Source organism: Podarcis bocagei (genome assembly GCF_964188305.1).
Source record: "Podarcis bocagei genome assembly, chromosome: 2".
NCBI classification, from domain to species: Eukaryota; Metazoa; Chordata; class Lepidosauria; order Squamata; family Lacertidae; genus Podarcis; species Podarcis bocagei.
The window spans coordinates 113,588,759-113,602,592 of record NC_138126.1 but is presented as its reverse complement, the minus strand read 5'-3'; the positions used below and the strand labels follow the sequence as shown (position 1 = coordinate 113,602,592).

The 13,834-nt window shown below is 45.9% G+C and overlaps 1 protein-coding gene across 4 annotated transcripts in view; it reads left to right on the top strand.

Moving 5' to 3' along the window:
• Window positions 1-10,696: 10,696 nt before the first annotated feature.
• The window catches only part of RAB11FIP4 (RAB11 family interacting protein 4), a 239,220-nt gene continuing 236,082 nt past the window's right edge, over window positions 10,697-13,834 (top strand). For 2 of the 4 annotated variants that reach the window (XR_014004695.1, XM_081181359.1), the window contains exon 1: window positions 10,697-11,016. Coding sequence is in view for 3 of the 4 variants with exons in the window: in XM_081181359.1 (XP_081037485.1) it covers window positions 10,864-11,016 (153 nt within the window). In the remaining variant the exon portion in view is untranslated. The remainder of the gene's footprint in view (window positions 11,017-13,834) is intronic. The other 2 variants (XM_081181361.1, XM_081181360.1) reach the window with 2 other exon arrangements.

Below are 13,834 nucleotides of genomic sequence, written 5' to 3'. Positions count from 1 at the left end.
CTTGGCCCTGTTGTCTGGTTACTCATAACGTTGCAGTGGACTTCTGAGCCACCAGATGGAGTAAGGAGACTTTAAATATCCCACCATAGACTGCATAGTGTTAACAATTTAAGCAGTTATGAAAGAGGGTCACAGACTAGAATGTGCGATGACACACAAGTGGCAAGGTAGGTGGTTCATCCACAAATGCGGTTCTTCACAACTGTGAACAGGGAAGTGGGGTAGGGGAAATGATAACAAGGTACTGCGGTTAACTCTAAAGTCATTCCCTGCTCCTGCTCAGCCTGCACACAAAAAAAGCATTTTGGTTCCTGAAATGCGTTCAGATTGTGCAGATAAAATAGAACGGATAGAATTCTACAGGATGTGGAATTAGTGTGTGAAAACAGTTCGGCTCCAAGGATCTCCAGGAATAAACCTCCAGATGGTGGAGATGTTGGGTGCCATCCTGACACGCAGGCATCTTCACTTGGTCGCAATCTGGCGAATTTCAGACACTGCCTATGAGCTTCATGGCATGTACAGATTGGAAGCCTGATCCAAGTATTTTATTTTATTTTCGAGCTGTTAACCTCCCTTCGTGAGATCTAAGGACAGGTTGCAGCGCTTTAGAAAAGCAATATTAAAATTAATTTGAAACAGTTGACAGTCACAAAAATAGGGTGGTTCCTAATCGATATCAGGTGCCAATGGCTAGGGCAGGCATAGGCAAACTTGGCCCTCCAGATGTTTTGAGACTACAATTCCCATCATCCCTGACCACTGGTCCTGCTAACTAGGGATGATGGGAGTTGTAGGCCAAAAACATCTGGAGGGCCAAGTTTGCCTATGCCTAGGATAGGGTAAAGAAATCTGACTTCAACCTACCATAGAAACTAGACCAGGAAGGTGCCAAGTTTGATGGGGAGGGAATTCCACAACTGAGAAGCTGCCACCCCCAAACTTCTGAGGATGATGGGACTTCCTTGAGTGGCCCTGCTGCCAATAATAATAATAATAATAATAATAATAATAATAAATTTATTATTTGCACCCTGCCCATCTGGCTGAGTTTCCCCAGCCACTCTGGGTGGCTTCCAACAAAAATTTAAAATACATTAAAATGTCACACATTAAAAACTTCCCTGAACAGGGCTGCCTTCAGATGTCTTCTAAATGTCAGGTAGTTGTTTGTCTCTTTGACATCTGATAGGAGGGCGTTCCACAGGGCGGGCGCCACTACCGAGAAGGCCCTCTGCCTGGTTCCCTGTAACCTCACTTCTCACAGTGAGGGAACCGCCAGAAGGCCCTCAGTGCTGGACCTCAGCATCCCGGCAGAACAATGGGGGTGGAGACGCTCCTTCAGGTATACTGGGTCAAGGCCAGCCCAAGTGGGACTGTGGGAAAGGTGGTGGTCTTTCAGATATTTGGGCCTAAGTTGTTTAGTGCTTGAAATGCTAATGTTTAAAGACTAACCATTGCCCCACACTGAGCTGAAGGCAAGGATGTGGGTGGAAGGAAGGGGAAATAATGAAATCAAGTTGGTTGATTTGGGTGCAGGAGAATGGGACGCTGAGAGACGAAGAACCAGGACAGAATGCTGCTGTTTCTTATATGTGAGCACCAGAGTTTGTGCTCTTCATGCTGCAAGTACAATGGCCAAAGGGGAACTTGCAGATCTCCCATGTGATGAGCTGTATGAGCTGTCTTTACTGCACTGGAGGCCAAAAGAAGAAGAAAATTGCAATTTTCCCTGAAGCTCCTCTAAAAATGGGAGATGCAAGAAAAATAAAGAACTTATTTATGTATGCTACAACAGCGGCAAGAGTCTTGGTAGCACAAGGATGGAAGAATGAGGAAATCCCAACAAAAGAACAGTGGCAAGAAAAATTGATGGCTTATGCAGAACTGGCTAAATTGACATACAAACGGCGGGACAAGGACAACTGTGACTTTAAGGAAGAAGGGGAGCTTTTTACAAATTATCTAAAAAGACAACAAAATGAACTGGACTCCTTGGCAGGGTTTGAATAAACATACACAAATTTATTGGTTGATAACATGATAGAAAGATAATGTAAGGATATGTACAAGTTTATAATATGCAGAGAATAATATGTGCTGAGAAATCAGAGAGAGGAGCTGAGGGAAGTTTCGGGGGGAGGGTTTGATGGGGGTGGGGAAAAAGGGGGGGAAAATAATGAATATGATATGTTTTGAAATTTTGTTATGCTGAAATTGTTAATAAAAATATTTTTAAAAATAAAAATTGGAGATGCGGCTCTGTCACCCCTCTCCTGCCTCACGTGCTCCTGCCAAAAATATTTTTCTCTTCCTGAGAAAGCGACTTCCTGGAGAGTGACTTCCAGTCAATTGCAGGCAATTCTGATTTTGATGGACCTATGTCAGCAACCTTTTTCAGCTGTGGGCTGGTCCACTGTCCCTCAGACCATGTGGTGGACCGGACTATGTTTTTTTCCAGGATGGGGGTTTATTTCCCAGTACGTTTCCAAGCACAATTCAAAGTGTTGGTGCTGACCTTTAAAGCCCTAAACGGCCTCGGCCCAGTATATCTGAAGGAGCATCTCCACCCCCATTGTTCAGCCCGGACACTGAGATTCAGCTCCGAGGGCCTTCTGGAGGTTCCCTCACTGCGAGAAGTGAGGTTGCAGGGAACCAGGCAGAGGGCCTTCTTGGTAGTGGCGCCCGCCCTGTGGAACGCCCTCCCATCAAATGTCAAGGAAATAAACAACTATCTGACTTTTAGAAGACATCTGAAGGCAGCCCTGTTTAGGGAAGTTTTTAACGTTTGATGTTTTATCGTGTTTTCAATATTCTGTTGGGAGCTGCCCAGAGTGGCTGGGGAGGCCTAGCTAGATGGGTGGGATATAAATAATAAATTATTATTGTTTTTATTAGAGGTAGGCTTCCTGGGATTTCCAGTGATATGGTATCATGAGACATGCGGCTATCAGTAGGGGGGGGAAATTAAATCTTTATGCTGGATAGTAGGATTAGAATCTGGGTTTAGTGAAGGCAGAGCAAAGGCTGGGTTTGATGAGAGAGGTTGGTTAACAATTTTGGAGATAGTATCGGAGACCCAGGTCCAGAATATATAGATAATCTTGCATTCCCACTAAGCATGAAAATATGTCCCAAAGTTCTCGCAACCTTTCCAACAAAGGAGGGACACAGGGATGTATTGATTTTGGTTAGACAAGCTGGGGTCCAATGCCACCTGAAAACAACCTTCAGAGAAGCTTCTTGAAGGCAAGATGAGAAAGCTCTTAACTAGGAACCAGGAAATCATGAAAAAACTGCACATCTGCTGTTAATATATCTATAGGAGAATGTGAGATGTGTTTCCTAGGGTGAACACAGCCTGCAAATGTATTAAGAGACGTTGCTACTGTACGTTGGAAGGTGATGGAAATGGCAGGTGATAAGGTCACCAGCCTTTGGGTGATTGCATTTGCTTCAAAAGGAGTTGTGACACCAGCTAAATAAGGAGGGATGGCATTGATAGGGGAAAGCATCTGACAACTGGCAGAATCCCGCTAGCTCTGTGGATACCGCAGGGCCTCACCGTGAAATGTCTCCTCCTCAATCACTAACCTTTAACAAGCCAAAATGACAAGCCCATCAAAAGTGATATTTCAGGAGCAGAAAAGGCGCTTCTCCTTCCGTAACAAGCCCTACGCTTGCTGTTCCACAGAGCACATGATCTGAGCAGAGGGTATTTCTGGTAGTGACTAATACGGCAGCCGGCACATCGTATATTATCTGTTTCCATCCTGCTGGTTTGCGGCAGATATCTGCGTGCAGTTATGAGGGACAAGCCTGCAGCTAAAAAATAAAAGCCTAAAAATAGCTCAACAACTTTTGTTTCCAGATTTTCACTTTCTTCATGGATGCACATGCAGTTGTTCCCCAGAAACCCATTCTGTCATATCTTGGCACTTTGTTTCAGTTAATCCCCATTCATAAAGTGGGAAGAGGTTATTGCAAAGGGCTATGAACAAGTAGGGCTTGCAACAAAATGTTGCAGTGTGGTGTTCCCATCTTCACTATTTCAGTGACACCATTCCATTCCGCCTTCCACTTCCCTCATTTTCAACCACCCTCGCTTCCCAGTTTGTCAGTATTCCATAGTATGTACATCCTCTCACTGGGCTGTCTGGAGTTTCCCCCAAGATTGCTGCTTCTTTATCTCGTACTTCTACAAACTGTGAAGTTCTCACAAGCCTGCTGATATAACCCCCCCCCCTCTGATCCATAGATGGTGACTTCTTTGCTGTGTAAGCAATGGCGCAAAAGAAGGAATGGGTGACTTTAAAAGAGGATCAGACAAATTCATGGAGAGCGTATTGCGGTTAGGGTTAGGGTTGCTTATGGAATGCTTATGGTTGCTTATGGAATGCTTATGGTTGCTTATGGTTGCTTATGACAGTGTTTCCCAAACTTTTTTGGGCAAAGGCACACTTGTTTGATGAAAAAAATCTCGAGGCACACCACCATTACAGCCCCGTGACGTCAGCGCGCAGCGTCACGCCGGGAGGGATGCACGAAAGTGTAAGTTTCAATTTTTTCCCCTCCCCCTTGCCGGGGAACCTCCAAGCTTTGGGGGTGGGGGGGGGGAGGAGGCAGCAAAGCGAGGCAGGAAGGAGAGCGCGGCTTGGCTGAGTGAGCTTTGGCAGGGAATGAGAGCCGCGAGGCGGGCGCTGCGGACGGAGGCGCTGCCCGCCGAGCTCGCAGGCAGCCAGGCAGGCAGACGGCGAGAGCCCCGCGCTGGGCGGCCTCTCCTCGCCGCCGCCACCCCGCCTCTCGCCGCCCGACTCGCCCGCCTCCCTCCAGGCAACATCTCGCGGCACACCAGGCAACATCTCGCGGCACACTAGTGTGCCGCGGAACAGTGGTTGGGAAACACTGGCTTATGAGGCCAGTTGCCTTTCTCTCTCTGGAATAGTTCATAGAGCTAAAGGAGGAAGTTGGGAAAACTGACTCTCTTCCCCACTTCCTCTTCCAGCTCTATGTGCTTTTCAAAGCTCAGATTTTCTATGGGATCTAAGTTTACACGTGGAGCAGAGAGGGATGTCTCCCATGGCACTCACTCAAAAATCCAAACAAGCTCATGGGTCAAAATAACAACAACAATTATTTATACCTTGCCCATTTGGCTGGGTTTCCCCAGCCACTCTAAAATAGCTGGCTTTTCCTCTGGACCATTTCTGGTCTCAGGGGCATGGGTGGCACTGTGGGTTAAACCACAGAGCCTAGGGCTTGCCGATCAGAAGGTTGGTGGTTCGATGGCGTTTCCGTGCGCTGCTCTGGTTCACCAGAAGCAGCTTAGTCATGCTGGCCACATGGACAGGAAGCTGTATGCCGGCTCCCTCGGTCAATAAAGCAAGATGAGCGCCGCAACCCCAGAGTCGGTCACAACTGGACCTAATGGTCAAGGGTCCCTTTACCTTTACCTATTTCTGGTCTCAGACCTGGTCTCAGATCCATTCCCTCTCTTTCCTCCCCCCCCTTCATTCTCAGACCCCTCACCCCCGCTGAAAGCTGTCACATCGCAAATGGGCATTCTCGGTTGCTTCCCAGTGACACTTCCTACAGCACCATCCAGATTCCTCATTTCTTGCCTCTCCCAGATCTCATTAGTGTGCGGAGACAGTTGATGGGCAGCTGTCAGACTGTGGCTGCTCAGTGCCTTGTGATCTGTAGCAAGAACATGTGGTTTTAGAATCACAGAACTGTAGAGCTGGAAGGGAACATGAGCTAAAAGCTCCTGAGGAACAAATCGGAAAAAGGGAAGGTGTCTGTTTACTTGCCTGCATCATGCGCATGTAGTTAACCCACCTATCTGTGAAATGTCCATTAGTGTGACAGATACGAGGTTTCCAAAACATGAAAGCTGCATGCAAAATTTCAATACAGCAGGAATCTGCAGAACATAGGGATGGTATTATTCCTTTCCACTTGGAACCTGTTGCTTCTCTCAACCTATGCACCCCCTCCCATGTTGCATGGGGGTCCATTTCAGCCACCAGTCACAAGGAGAGAGGCAGCAGGGAACAAACCAAACAAGACCAGACCAGACCAAACCTGGAAGGCTCCTTTCTGTCCTGAAGATGCAGATGAGGAGGCTGCTGCTACACACACACACACACACACACACAGAGAGAGAGAGAGAGAGAGAGAGAGAGAGAGAGAGAGAGAGAGAGAGCTGTGAACCCAAGACACAAACCTGGAATCTGAATTCCAGAATCTTATATTCAAGTCTGACACTATCCCTAGGCCTGCACTCTAAGGAGACTCAAGCATTTTTTCATTTGTAAATTTTAAAGCTGCTGGAAAATCGCCACTGCCTGGAAAATCTCCCCGGAAGACCTTGCTGGGCTAGATGGGTGGTGGTGGGGGGATGACACCCTTGTTGTTGTTTAGTTGTTTAGTTGTGTCTGACTCTTCGTGACCCGCTGGACCAGAGCACGCCAGGCACTCCTGTCTTCCACTGCCTCCCGCAGTTTGCTCAAACTCATGTTCGTAGCTTCGAGAACACTGTCCAACCATCTCATCCTCTGTCGTCCCCTTCTCCTTGTGCCCTCCATCTTTCCCAACATCAGGGTCTTTTTCAGGGAGTCTTCTCTTCTCATGAGGTGGCCAAAGTACTGGAGCCTCAGCTTCAGGATCTGTCCTTCCAGTGAGCACTCAGGCCTGATTTCCTTCAGAATAGATAGGTTTGATCTTCTTGCAGTCCATGGGACTCTCAAGAGTCTCCTCCACTACTGGGAAAGCCATAGCTTTAACTATACGGACCTTTGTTGGCAAGGTAATGTCTCTGCTTTTTAAGATGCTGTCTAGGTTTGTCACTGCTTTTCTCCCAAGATGCAGGCATCTTTTAATTTCGTGACTGCTGTCACCATCAGCAGTGATCATGACACCCTTAGAAGATAATAATTCCACTCCTCTGGTGGCTCATTCTCATCTCAAGCTGAGTGACATTGGTGGTCATTAGTGAAACAAGTCACCATCATCTGCCCATCCAGGCTCCTGAGGTCTTCGACTTCTGCAGGCCATTTTGCCAGGTGGGTGACAGCTTTTTCCTTTGCAGCCTGGCTGAAATTCAAGCAGGACGAAGAAAAGGGCCAAAGTTAAATGTAAAGAAAGAGAAGGTTACTTTTAGCATATGTGGTGGATGTGCAGGGTAGGAAAAGCTTTCTGGGAGATGATATACAATGAATTGAAAAAAAATGTTTTGAATGACTTTTGTTAAAAAAACACAGAAGTTTTTTTTATTAGGAATTACAGGTACCGACATCCCAAAAGACCAGAAAAGATTCTTTATATATGGAACAATAGCTGCCCAGATGTTATTAGCCCAAAGATGGAAAGAAGACAAAGTCCCAAAGAGAGAAGAGTGGCAAACAAGCTGAGGACCAAGAATAAGAACTATGAGGACACAAACTTCACAAAAGAATGGGGGGAAATTTTTAAGTTACTTAAGACACCACTGTAAGCAAATGGAAACAATGGCAGAATTTTGATTCCACTTGTAGTGTAACAAATACCATGGAAAATATGGATTGATACAACTGAAGGATGCAATATGAAACGTTTAAAATGGGAACTCCAGGGAGGGGGTGGGGAAGTCCTGAGATCCAAGGAATCTCTGCATATGGATATGTATTTGAATTTTACTTTATAATTTTGTATTGTAAAATCAAATAAAAATGATTTTCCAAAAGAACAGAAAAGAAAAAAGGGGGAAAGTTCCTTCACAGGTGTGGGTTGGATTCAACAGTGGCCCCAAGCCCTCCTCCAAGAAATCAGCTGCACAAGCCCATTCCGGTCATAGTTGTCAACCTTCCCTTTTTTTTGCAGGAAATTCCCTTATTCCAGCGCCGTTTCCCGCTGCTTCCCACTGCTATCCCGGATTGTTAGATATCCCGCAGACTGTCCCTGGGACAGGTGAGGCTGCTGCTCCCTTATTTTTAAGGCTGCTGATCCCTTATTTTCAAATCGGAAAGTTGACAGCTATGATCCCGGTGGGGCCTGTATTTGTTGCCAAATTTAAAAGGCACTTGATACAAACCCCGCTTGCCATGGAGCAATTGGCAGTGCCTTTTGCAGAGTCTGACTGTCCCTTTGCAACCTGTCCCACCACACCTGACATCAAATGGCATAGGTAAAGGTAAAGGGACCCCTGACCATTAGGTCCAGTCCACATCCTCCTTTCAATCCAGAATTTCTAGAAAAAAGTTGAATTTCTAGAAAAAAAGTTGAAACGGAATCCTTTTGCTGGTAGAATCAAGTACTTAACGAGGTGCCCTTTGATTCCAGCTGCAAGTGTCAATATTAACATCTCTAGCAAAAAAGAAGAAGTAGAAAATGCTTCTGGAAGTTGAAGTCCAGTACTGTAATGCTCTTCAAAACATCACTCATAAAAATCTCAGGAAATGTAAAAACAGCTGTAATGGCACAGTGTGAACTCATTAACAGGCAGGGCCCAGCTATCAAGCTGCAGAAATCCTGGCGAGAGTCCAGGCCCTCAAGTACCTGGATTTCACAAGAATCCCAGCACTTGCTTCAGAGGCTGTAATCAAGATTTACACAGCTCGAAATCTAGCAGCAGCGAGAGTCTCTTTTTTTCTATTCCCAGCTCTTCACAGCTAATACATTAGTTCTCCAGGATACCTGAGCTGTTGATCACTGGTTCCTGCCTAATTTATATGCCTCCCAGCTGTGGAAGATTTGATTTAGGGATGTGTAACAAGGTGTTTACTAGTGGAGTGTGTCGAACCCACACCAGTCATGTATTTTCCTAATAGAGTGCAAGGGGCTGAATTTGGCTAATTATTAATTACTAATTATTACTAATTACTGTTACCTGTAACAGATAGGTAGCCGTGTTGGTCTGCCATAGTCAAAATAAAAAAATTCCTTCCTGTAGCACCTTAAAGACCAAGTAAGTTAGTTCTTGGTATGAGCTTTCGTGTGCATGCACACTTCTGGTATCTGAAGAAGTGTGCATGCACACAAAAGCTTATACCAAGAACAAACTTAGTTGGTCTTTAAGGTGCTACAGGAAGGAATTTTTTTATGTTACCTATAAATATATGAAGTTTCCCCCCCTAGCAACCACCACCATGCCCCTTGAAATCAAATAGTTAAAAAGAAATTATGAAAACGGTAAACATGCAAAATCTGGGACCCAAATTTGAAAGCCATTTTTGTGTGAAATATTATTTCAGCTCAAGGTTTTTGGTTTGAGGGTTGTTGTTTTGGTCTTTTCTCATTCTGAAATGCTAGCGAATGGGGCAATTTTTGATGTGAATGCACCAAAAGGAATTGCCCCCTGCAATGGTTGTTCACTCGTCCCTTTATAGAATAGGTAACAACTCGTGTCTGAGGGCTATTTCACATGATCATATTCAATGTAGCAGCCATCACTGTCCCATTAGGAAAATGGGAAATAAGCTCCACAGAGGCCAATGGAATTTACTCCATGGTTAGTCCTGAGATTGGGGGTCCTAATAATTTACCACCTGACATGTCCTGGGTGAGGCCAGTTGCTGAATCTTGGTTTAAATTAAGCATGGCATGCTTAATTTAAACCCAGCATGCTTGCAAAGACTATTCACTCCATAACATTTAATCATATATTTTTTAAAATCACCATTCCACCAAGGAGCTCAAGGCAATTCCCTCCTTCTCCATTTCATCTTCACAACGACCCTGTTAGGTAGGTTAGGTTGAGAGATAGCAACAAACCCAAGGTCTTCCAGTGATTTTCTCAGCTGAGCAGAAAGCTGACTCTGTGTCTCCCTCGTCCTAGTATTACATTTTTAAACACTTTAATCCACACGGTTAGCTGTACCAGGTGATTAAACACTGGAACGTCAGGGGTGCCAACTTGAATAAAATATTGAGGGGGCCCAGAGGAGCCCCACCCCATATAATCGATACATTATGTGGCACATGCGCACCATTTGAATGGCAATGCCCATCAATTTTGGGGGGGGCATTATTTTATGGGGGGGGGGAGGTCTGAGGGACCTCAGCCCCTAGGAGTTGGCTTCTATGTTGGAGGTGGGGGAGATATTTTCTTAATGCCACCTACCCAACCTCAACTTTGAAGACGACGTCAATTAACCAAGATTAGCACCCTTGACTCCGTCCACCTCCCCCATCTCTAACGCGGAATACAATCCCCACGTTTGCCCAAACCAGCTGTTGAAAGGCGGGGGAGGGGATCTAAACTGCCGAAAACTGATTGTGGGTATATATAACAGAGCAGTGCAAGGGAACTAAACCTCTTGAATGTGATCTGGCACATGCGCTTCTCGTTTTTCAATATATGCCGACAGCTCAGGTTCCAAGTTTAGCGGTGGCTCTTCGTGTAAACGAATCCGGCGTCTTAGAAACGTGAAAACGGAAGATTGAGTGAGTACGTGTGTGAGAGAGAGAGATAGAGGAAGAGTTGAGGGGAGATGGCATGCGCCGGAACGGCAACCTTGCCCCCTAGTGGTACCCAACGCTCGCATCCCCTGGGCGGCCGCGGGCATCTTCTTTGATGTGCATCCTTCCTCCCCCGCGAGCTGGTCCCCTCGCGCCCTGCCTCCTCCTCCTCTCGCCATTGTTCCTCCCTCCGCCTCCCCCCCCCGCCGCCCCCTCCCGCGCGCCTTTCTCCTCCCTTTGCTGATGTCATTCAGAAGCTGTTCAGGCTGAAGGCGAGAGAAGAGCAGGAGCCGCTCGCCTGCCCAGATCATGGCTGCTGCTGCCGCCGCCGCCGCCTCCGCCCCCACCGCCGCTTCTCCTCCTGCGGTGATGGACCGGGAGAGCCTCTCGCCCGCGGCGGCGTCCAGCTAATCCCCATAGGGCGCCATGGAGCCCAGTGGCCTCGGGGAGCCACCGAACCTGATGCAGTTTCTGCGGAAGCTCAAGGAGGTCTTCGATGTGTGCGATGAGGACGCCGACGGCTTCATCCGGGTGGAGCACTTCGTCGCCTTGGGGCTGCAGTTTGGCCAGGGGGATGAGGTAAGGCTTCTTGGTGGTGGTGGTGGGGGGGACCTGCGTTCCCGCCGGATATTTAAGAACTGCCTTTCCTTCAGGGGGGAGCATTATCCTTGGGGCTCCCCAAATCTCACCAAGCCCTATTTCTGAGACTGCTCCCCCACCCACAACCCCCAGATTCTATCATGATACACATCTCTTACAGCAGAGGATGGGGCTCAGGGTTTCAGAAATGGTGTGCATTTGTCCTGGAATGTGTGGAATAATGGCATGCCTCTGAGCATGTGCAGAGGGCCTTTCCCTCACTGCTGTGGCTGCCATATGTTTAAGTAAGCCAGTGAGCCTTTGTGCTGGCTTCTATCTTCATGGCCTGTACTTTAGAAAATACGCACTAAAGGAGCACCCTTCCTCTTGGGGGGAGTCAGAGACTCCTACTCCCCATGCAGAAGACTGGTGCGTTGGAGAGAGCAACACTGGAACACCATAAAACGGAGATTGAGGCATGTTCTTGGTGCTGAACCCCATAGAAGCACCAAGTGCCCTAGTCAGGACTGGGGGTATATCCCTGTGTCACAGAACGGAACGTACTTGCATGGAAATCTGTGGAGGAGAGTGACGTCTTAAGTAGCCTACATTGGCCACCCCTGATTTCATAACTCTGTGCTTCCAAATGACTTGAGATACATTTATGGCCCTGAATCCTGCATGTAGTTGCAACATTTCACCAATAGCCTTAGGCAGGGAGATGATGTGCACATCACTTTAAAAGCAGTTATTGCAATGAAAACTGAAAATTCCCCGTTGTGAGAATTGCCTTCCCCACCCCCTTACTTGTAATTGACCATCACATGTTTGCTCCTTAGTCACGTCTTCTGTGTTACAGATTTTGGACAGACTTATTTTCTCATCTTCCCTATATACTTCCCATAGCCTACTAGACAACAACAGCAACCTTATTCCTTACCCATCCCTGCTCCCCTGGCCACTAGTATAGTTCTTACCTGCTGTTGGTTTTCTCTTTTTTTAATTGCCTGATCTCACTAGCAGTTGACTTGTCTCATTGGGTGATTATGTGAAGAATGTCAATATCTGTAGGGCAAAGCTCTTCAAACTATTTGCGTGATTGCTGAACAGGACTAGAACACAGTTTCTTTCTCTAAAACAGCCTACAGGCATCCCACAAAGGGGGAATGTTGGAAGATTTTGGTACTGGTCTTGCTGACAATTTCTTTTGATGCGAATATGGAGAGGGCTTTTGTGCTTCATCAAAGTGTTTGAACTTGGTTCGTCTTTGTTTTCCCTTTGCTCTGATATGGAGTGTCAATAAAGTTGGTAGCTTTACCAAGGCATCCAATGAATGTATTGTATTGTACAGAAACAGAAGACCCTTGAGCTTCAACGCCCCAAAACCATTATGTTGAAGCCATCAACAATTCTAAAACAACTGGGTTTGAGAATCGTAATTGGTTTGAAGACCATAACTTAACTTTGGAGCTGAATGGAACTACCGGACATCAAAACTAGTTTGAGTATCAAATGTGTTTTCAGTTTGCTTGTTTGTTTACAATCTATGCCACAGGCCGAAAACCTGTGGCCTTCCAGAGATGTTGTTGGTTTCCAGTTCCCAGCAACCCAAACCAGCATGGTCAATGGTAAGGAATGGTGGGAGTTGTGGTCCAACAACATCTGGAGGGCCACAGCTTCGTCACCATTTTTCTATGACCTCCAGAAGACATCATTTTATACTTAAAATGGCCATTGACTCCCTCCAGTGATAGTATTTTCAAAGGCAGTAATGTCACCTTAGGCCAGGCATAGGCAAACTCGGCCCTCCAGATGTTTTGAGACTACAGTTCCCATCATCCCTGACCACTGGTCCTGTTAGCTAGGGATGGTGGAAGTTGTAGTCCCAAAACATCTGGAGGGCCGAGTTTGCCTGTGCCTGGCTGAGGCATGTTTGAGATTCATGGTTTTAACTTTCTTGCCGGACCCAAAGACACTTAATCTCAGATCATCATAACATTCAGCCTTCTATTTTATATCTATATCTATAATTAAATTTTCAAAAGTTTAACGTACTCACTTGTATACATAGTAATTTTTTCTTTGGTTTTGTAGACTTCCCATCCCATTTTCCATGGTGTTTTTAGTTTACCCTGTTTGCTGCACCCTGTCTTCTATCTCTTATACCATAACAACAATACTATAATCTCTAATTCCTTCTGTTGCTCATAGTTCAAATCCTGCTCATGAGTTCATCATATTATGGAATTTCTTTAAGTAATCCGAAAAAGGCTTCCATTCTGCTACAAAGCAATCGTCCATCACATTGCTTATCCATTCTTCTTTGGTGGGAACTTCTTCTTCCTTCCATTTTTTTGCATAAAGAATCCTAGCTGCTGTCCTTACATACACAAACAGCTTAATCATCCTTTTTTGAAACTTATATATGTTGTTGGACTACAACTCCCACCATCCCTGGTTATTTGTCCATGCTGGCTGTGGATGATGGGATTTGTAGTTCAAAAACATCTGGAAGGCCACAGGTTCGCCACCTCTAATGGAGACAAATAAGTTTTAGTAGGTGCAGCTTTCATTTATTCATATATATGCCATCTTTCCACCAGAAAGATCCGTGAGGTGGCTTACAACAATTGAAAGATAAGAACACACGTATTAATTGAAACCAGCTTTGGACATAGCAACAGAGTGCAACTAACAATATCAGCATCAACAGAGTTAAAAATAAAAGTGATGCTTAAACTACAGGGAACCGAAACAGTTAATGTGCAACCACAAAAGTTTTACAAAATTGTAAGGTTTTTGGTCTGATGCCTACAAG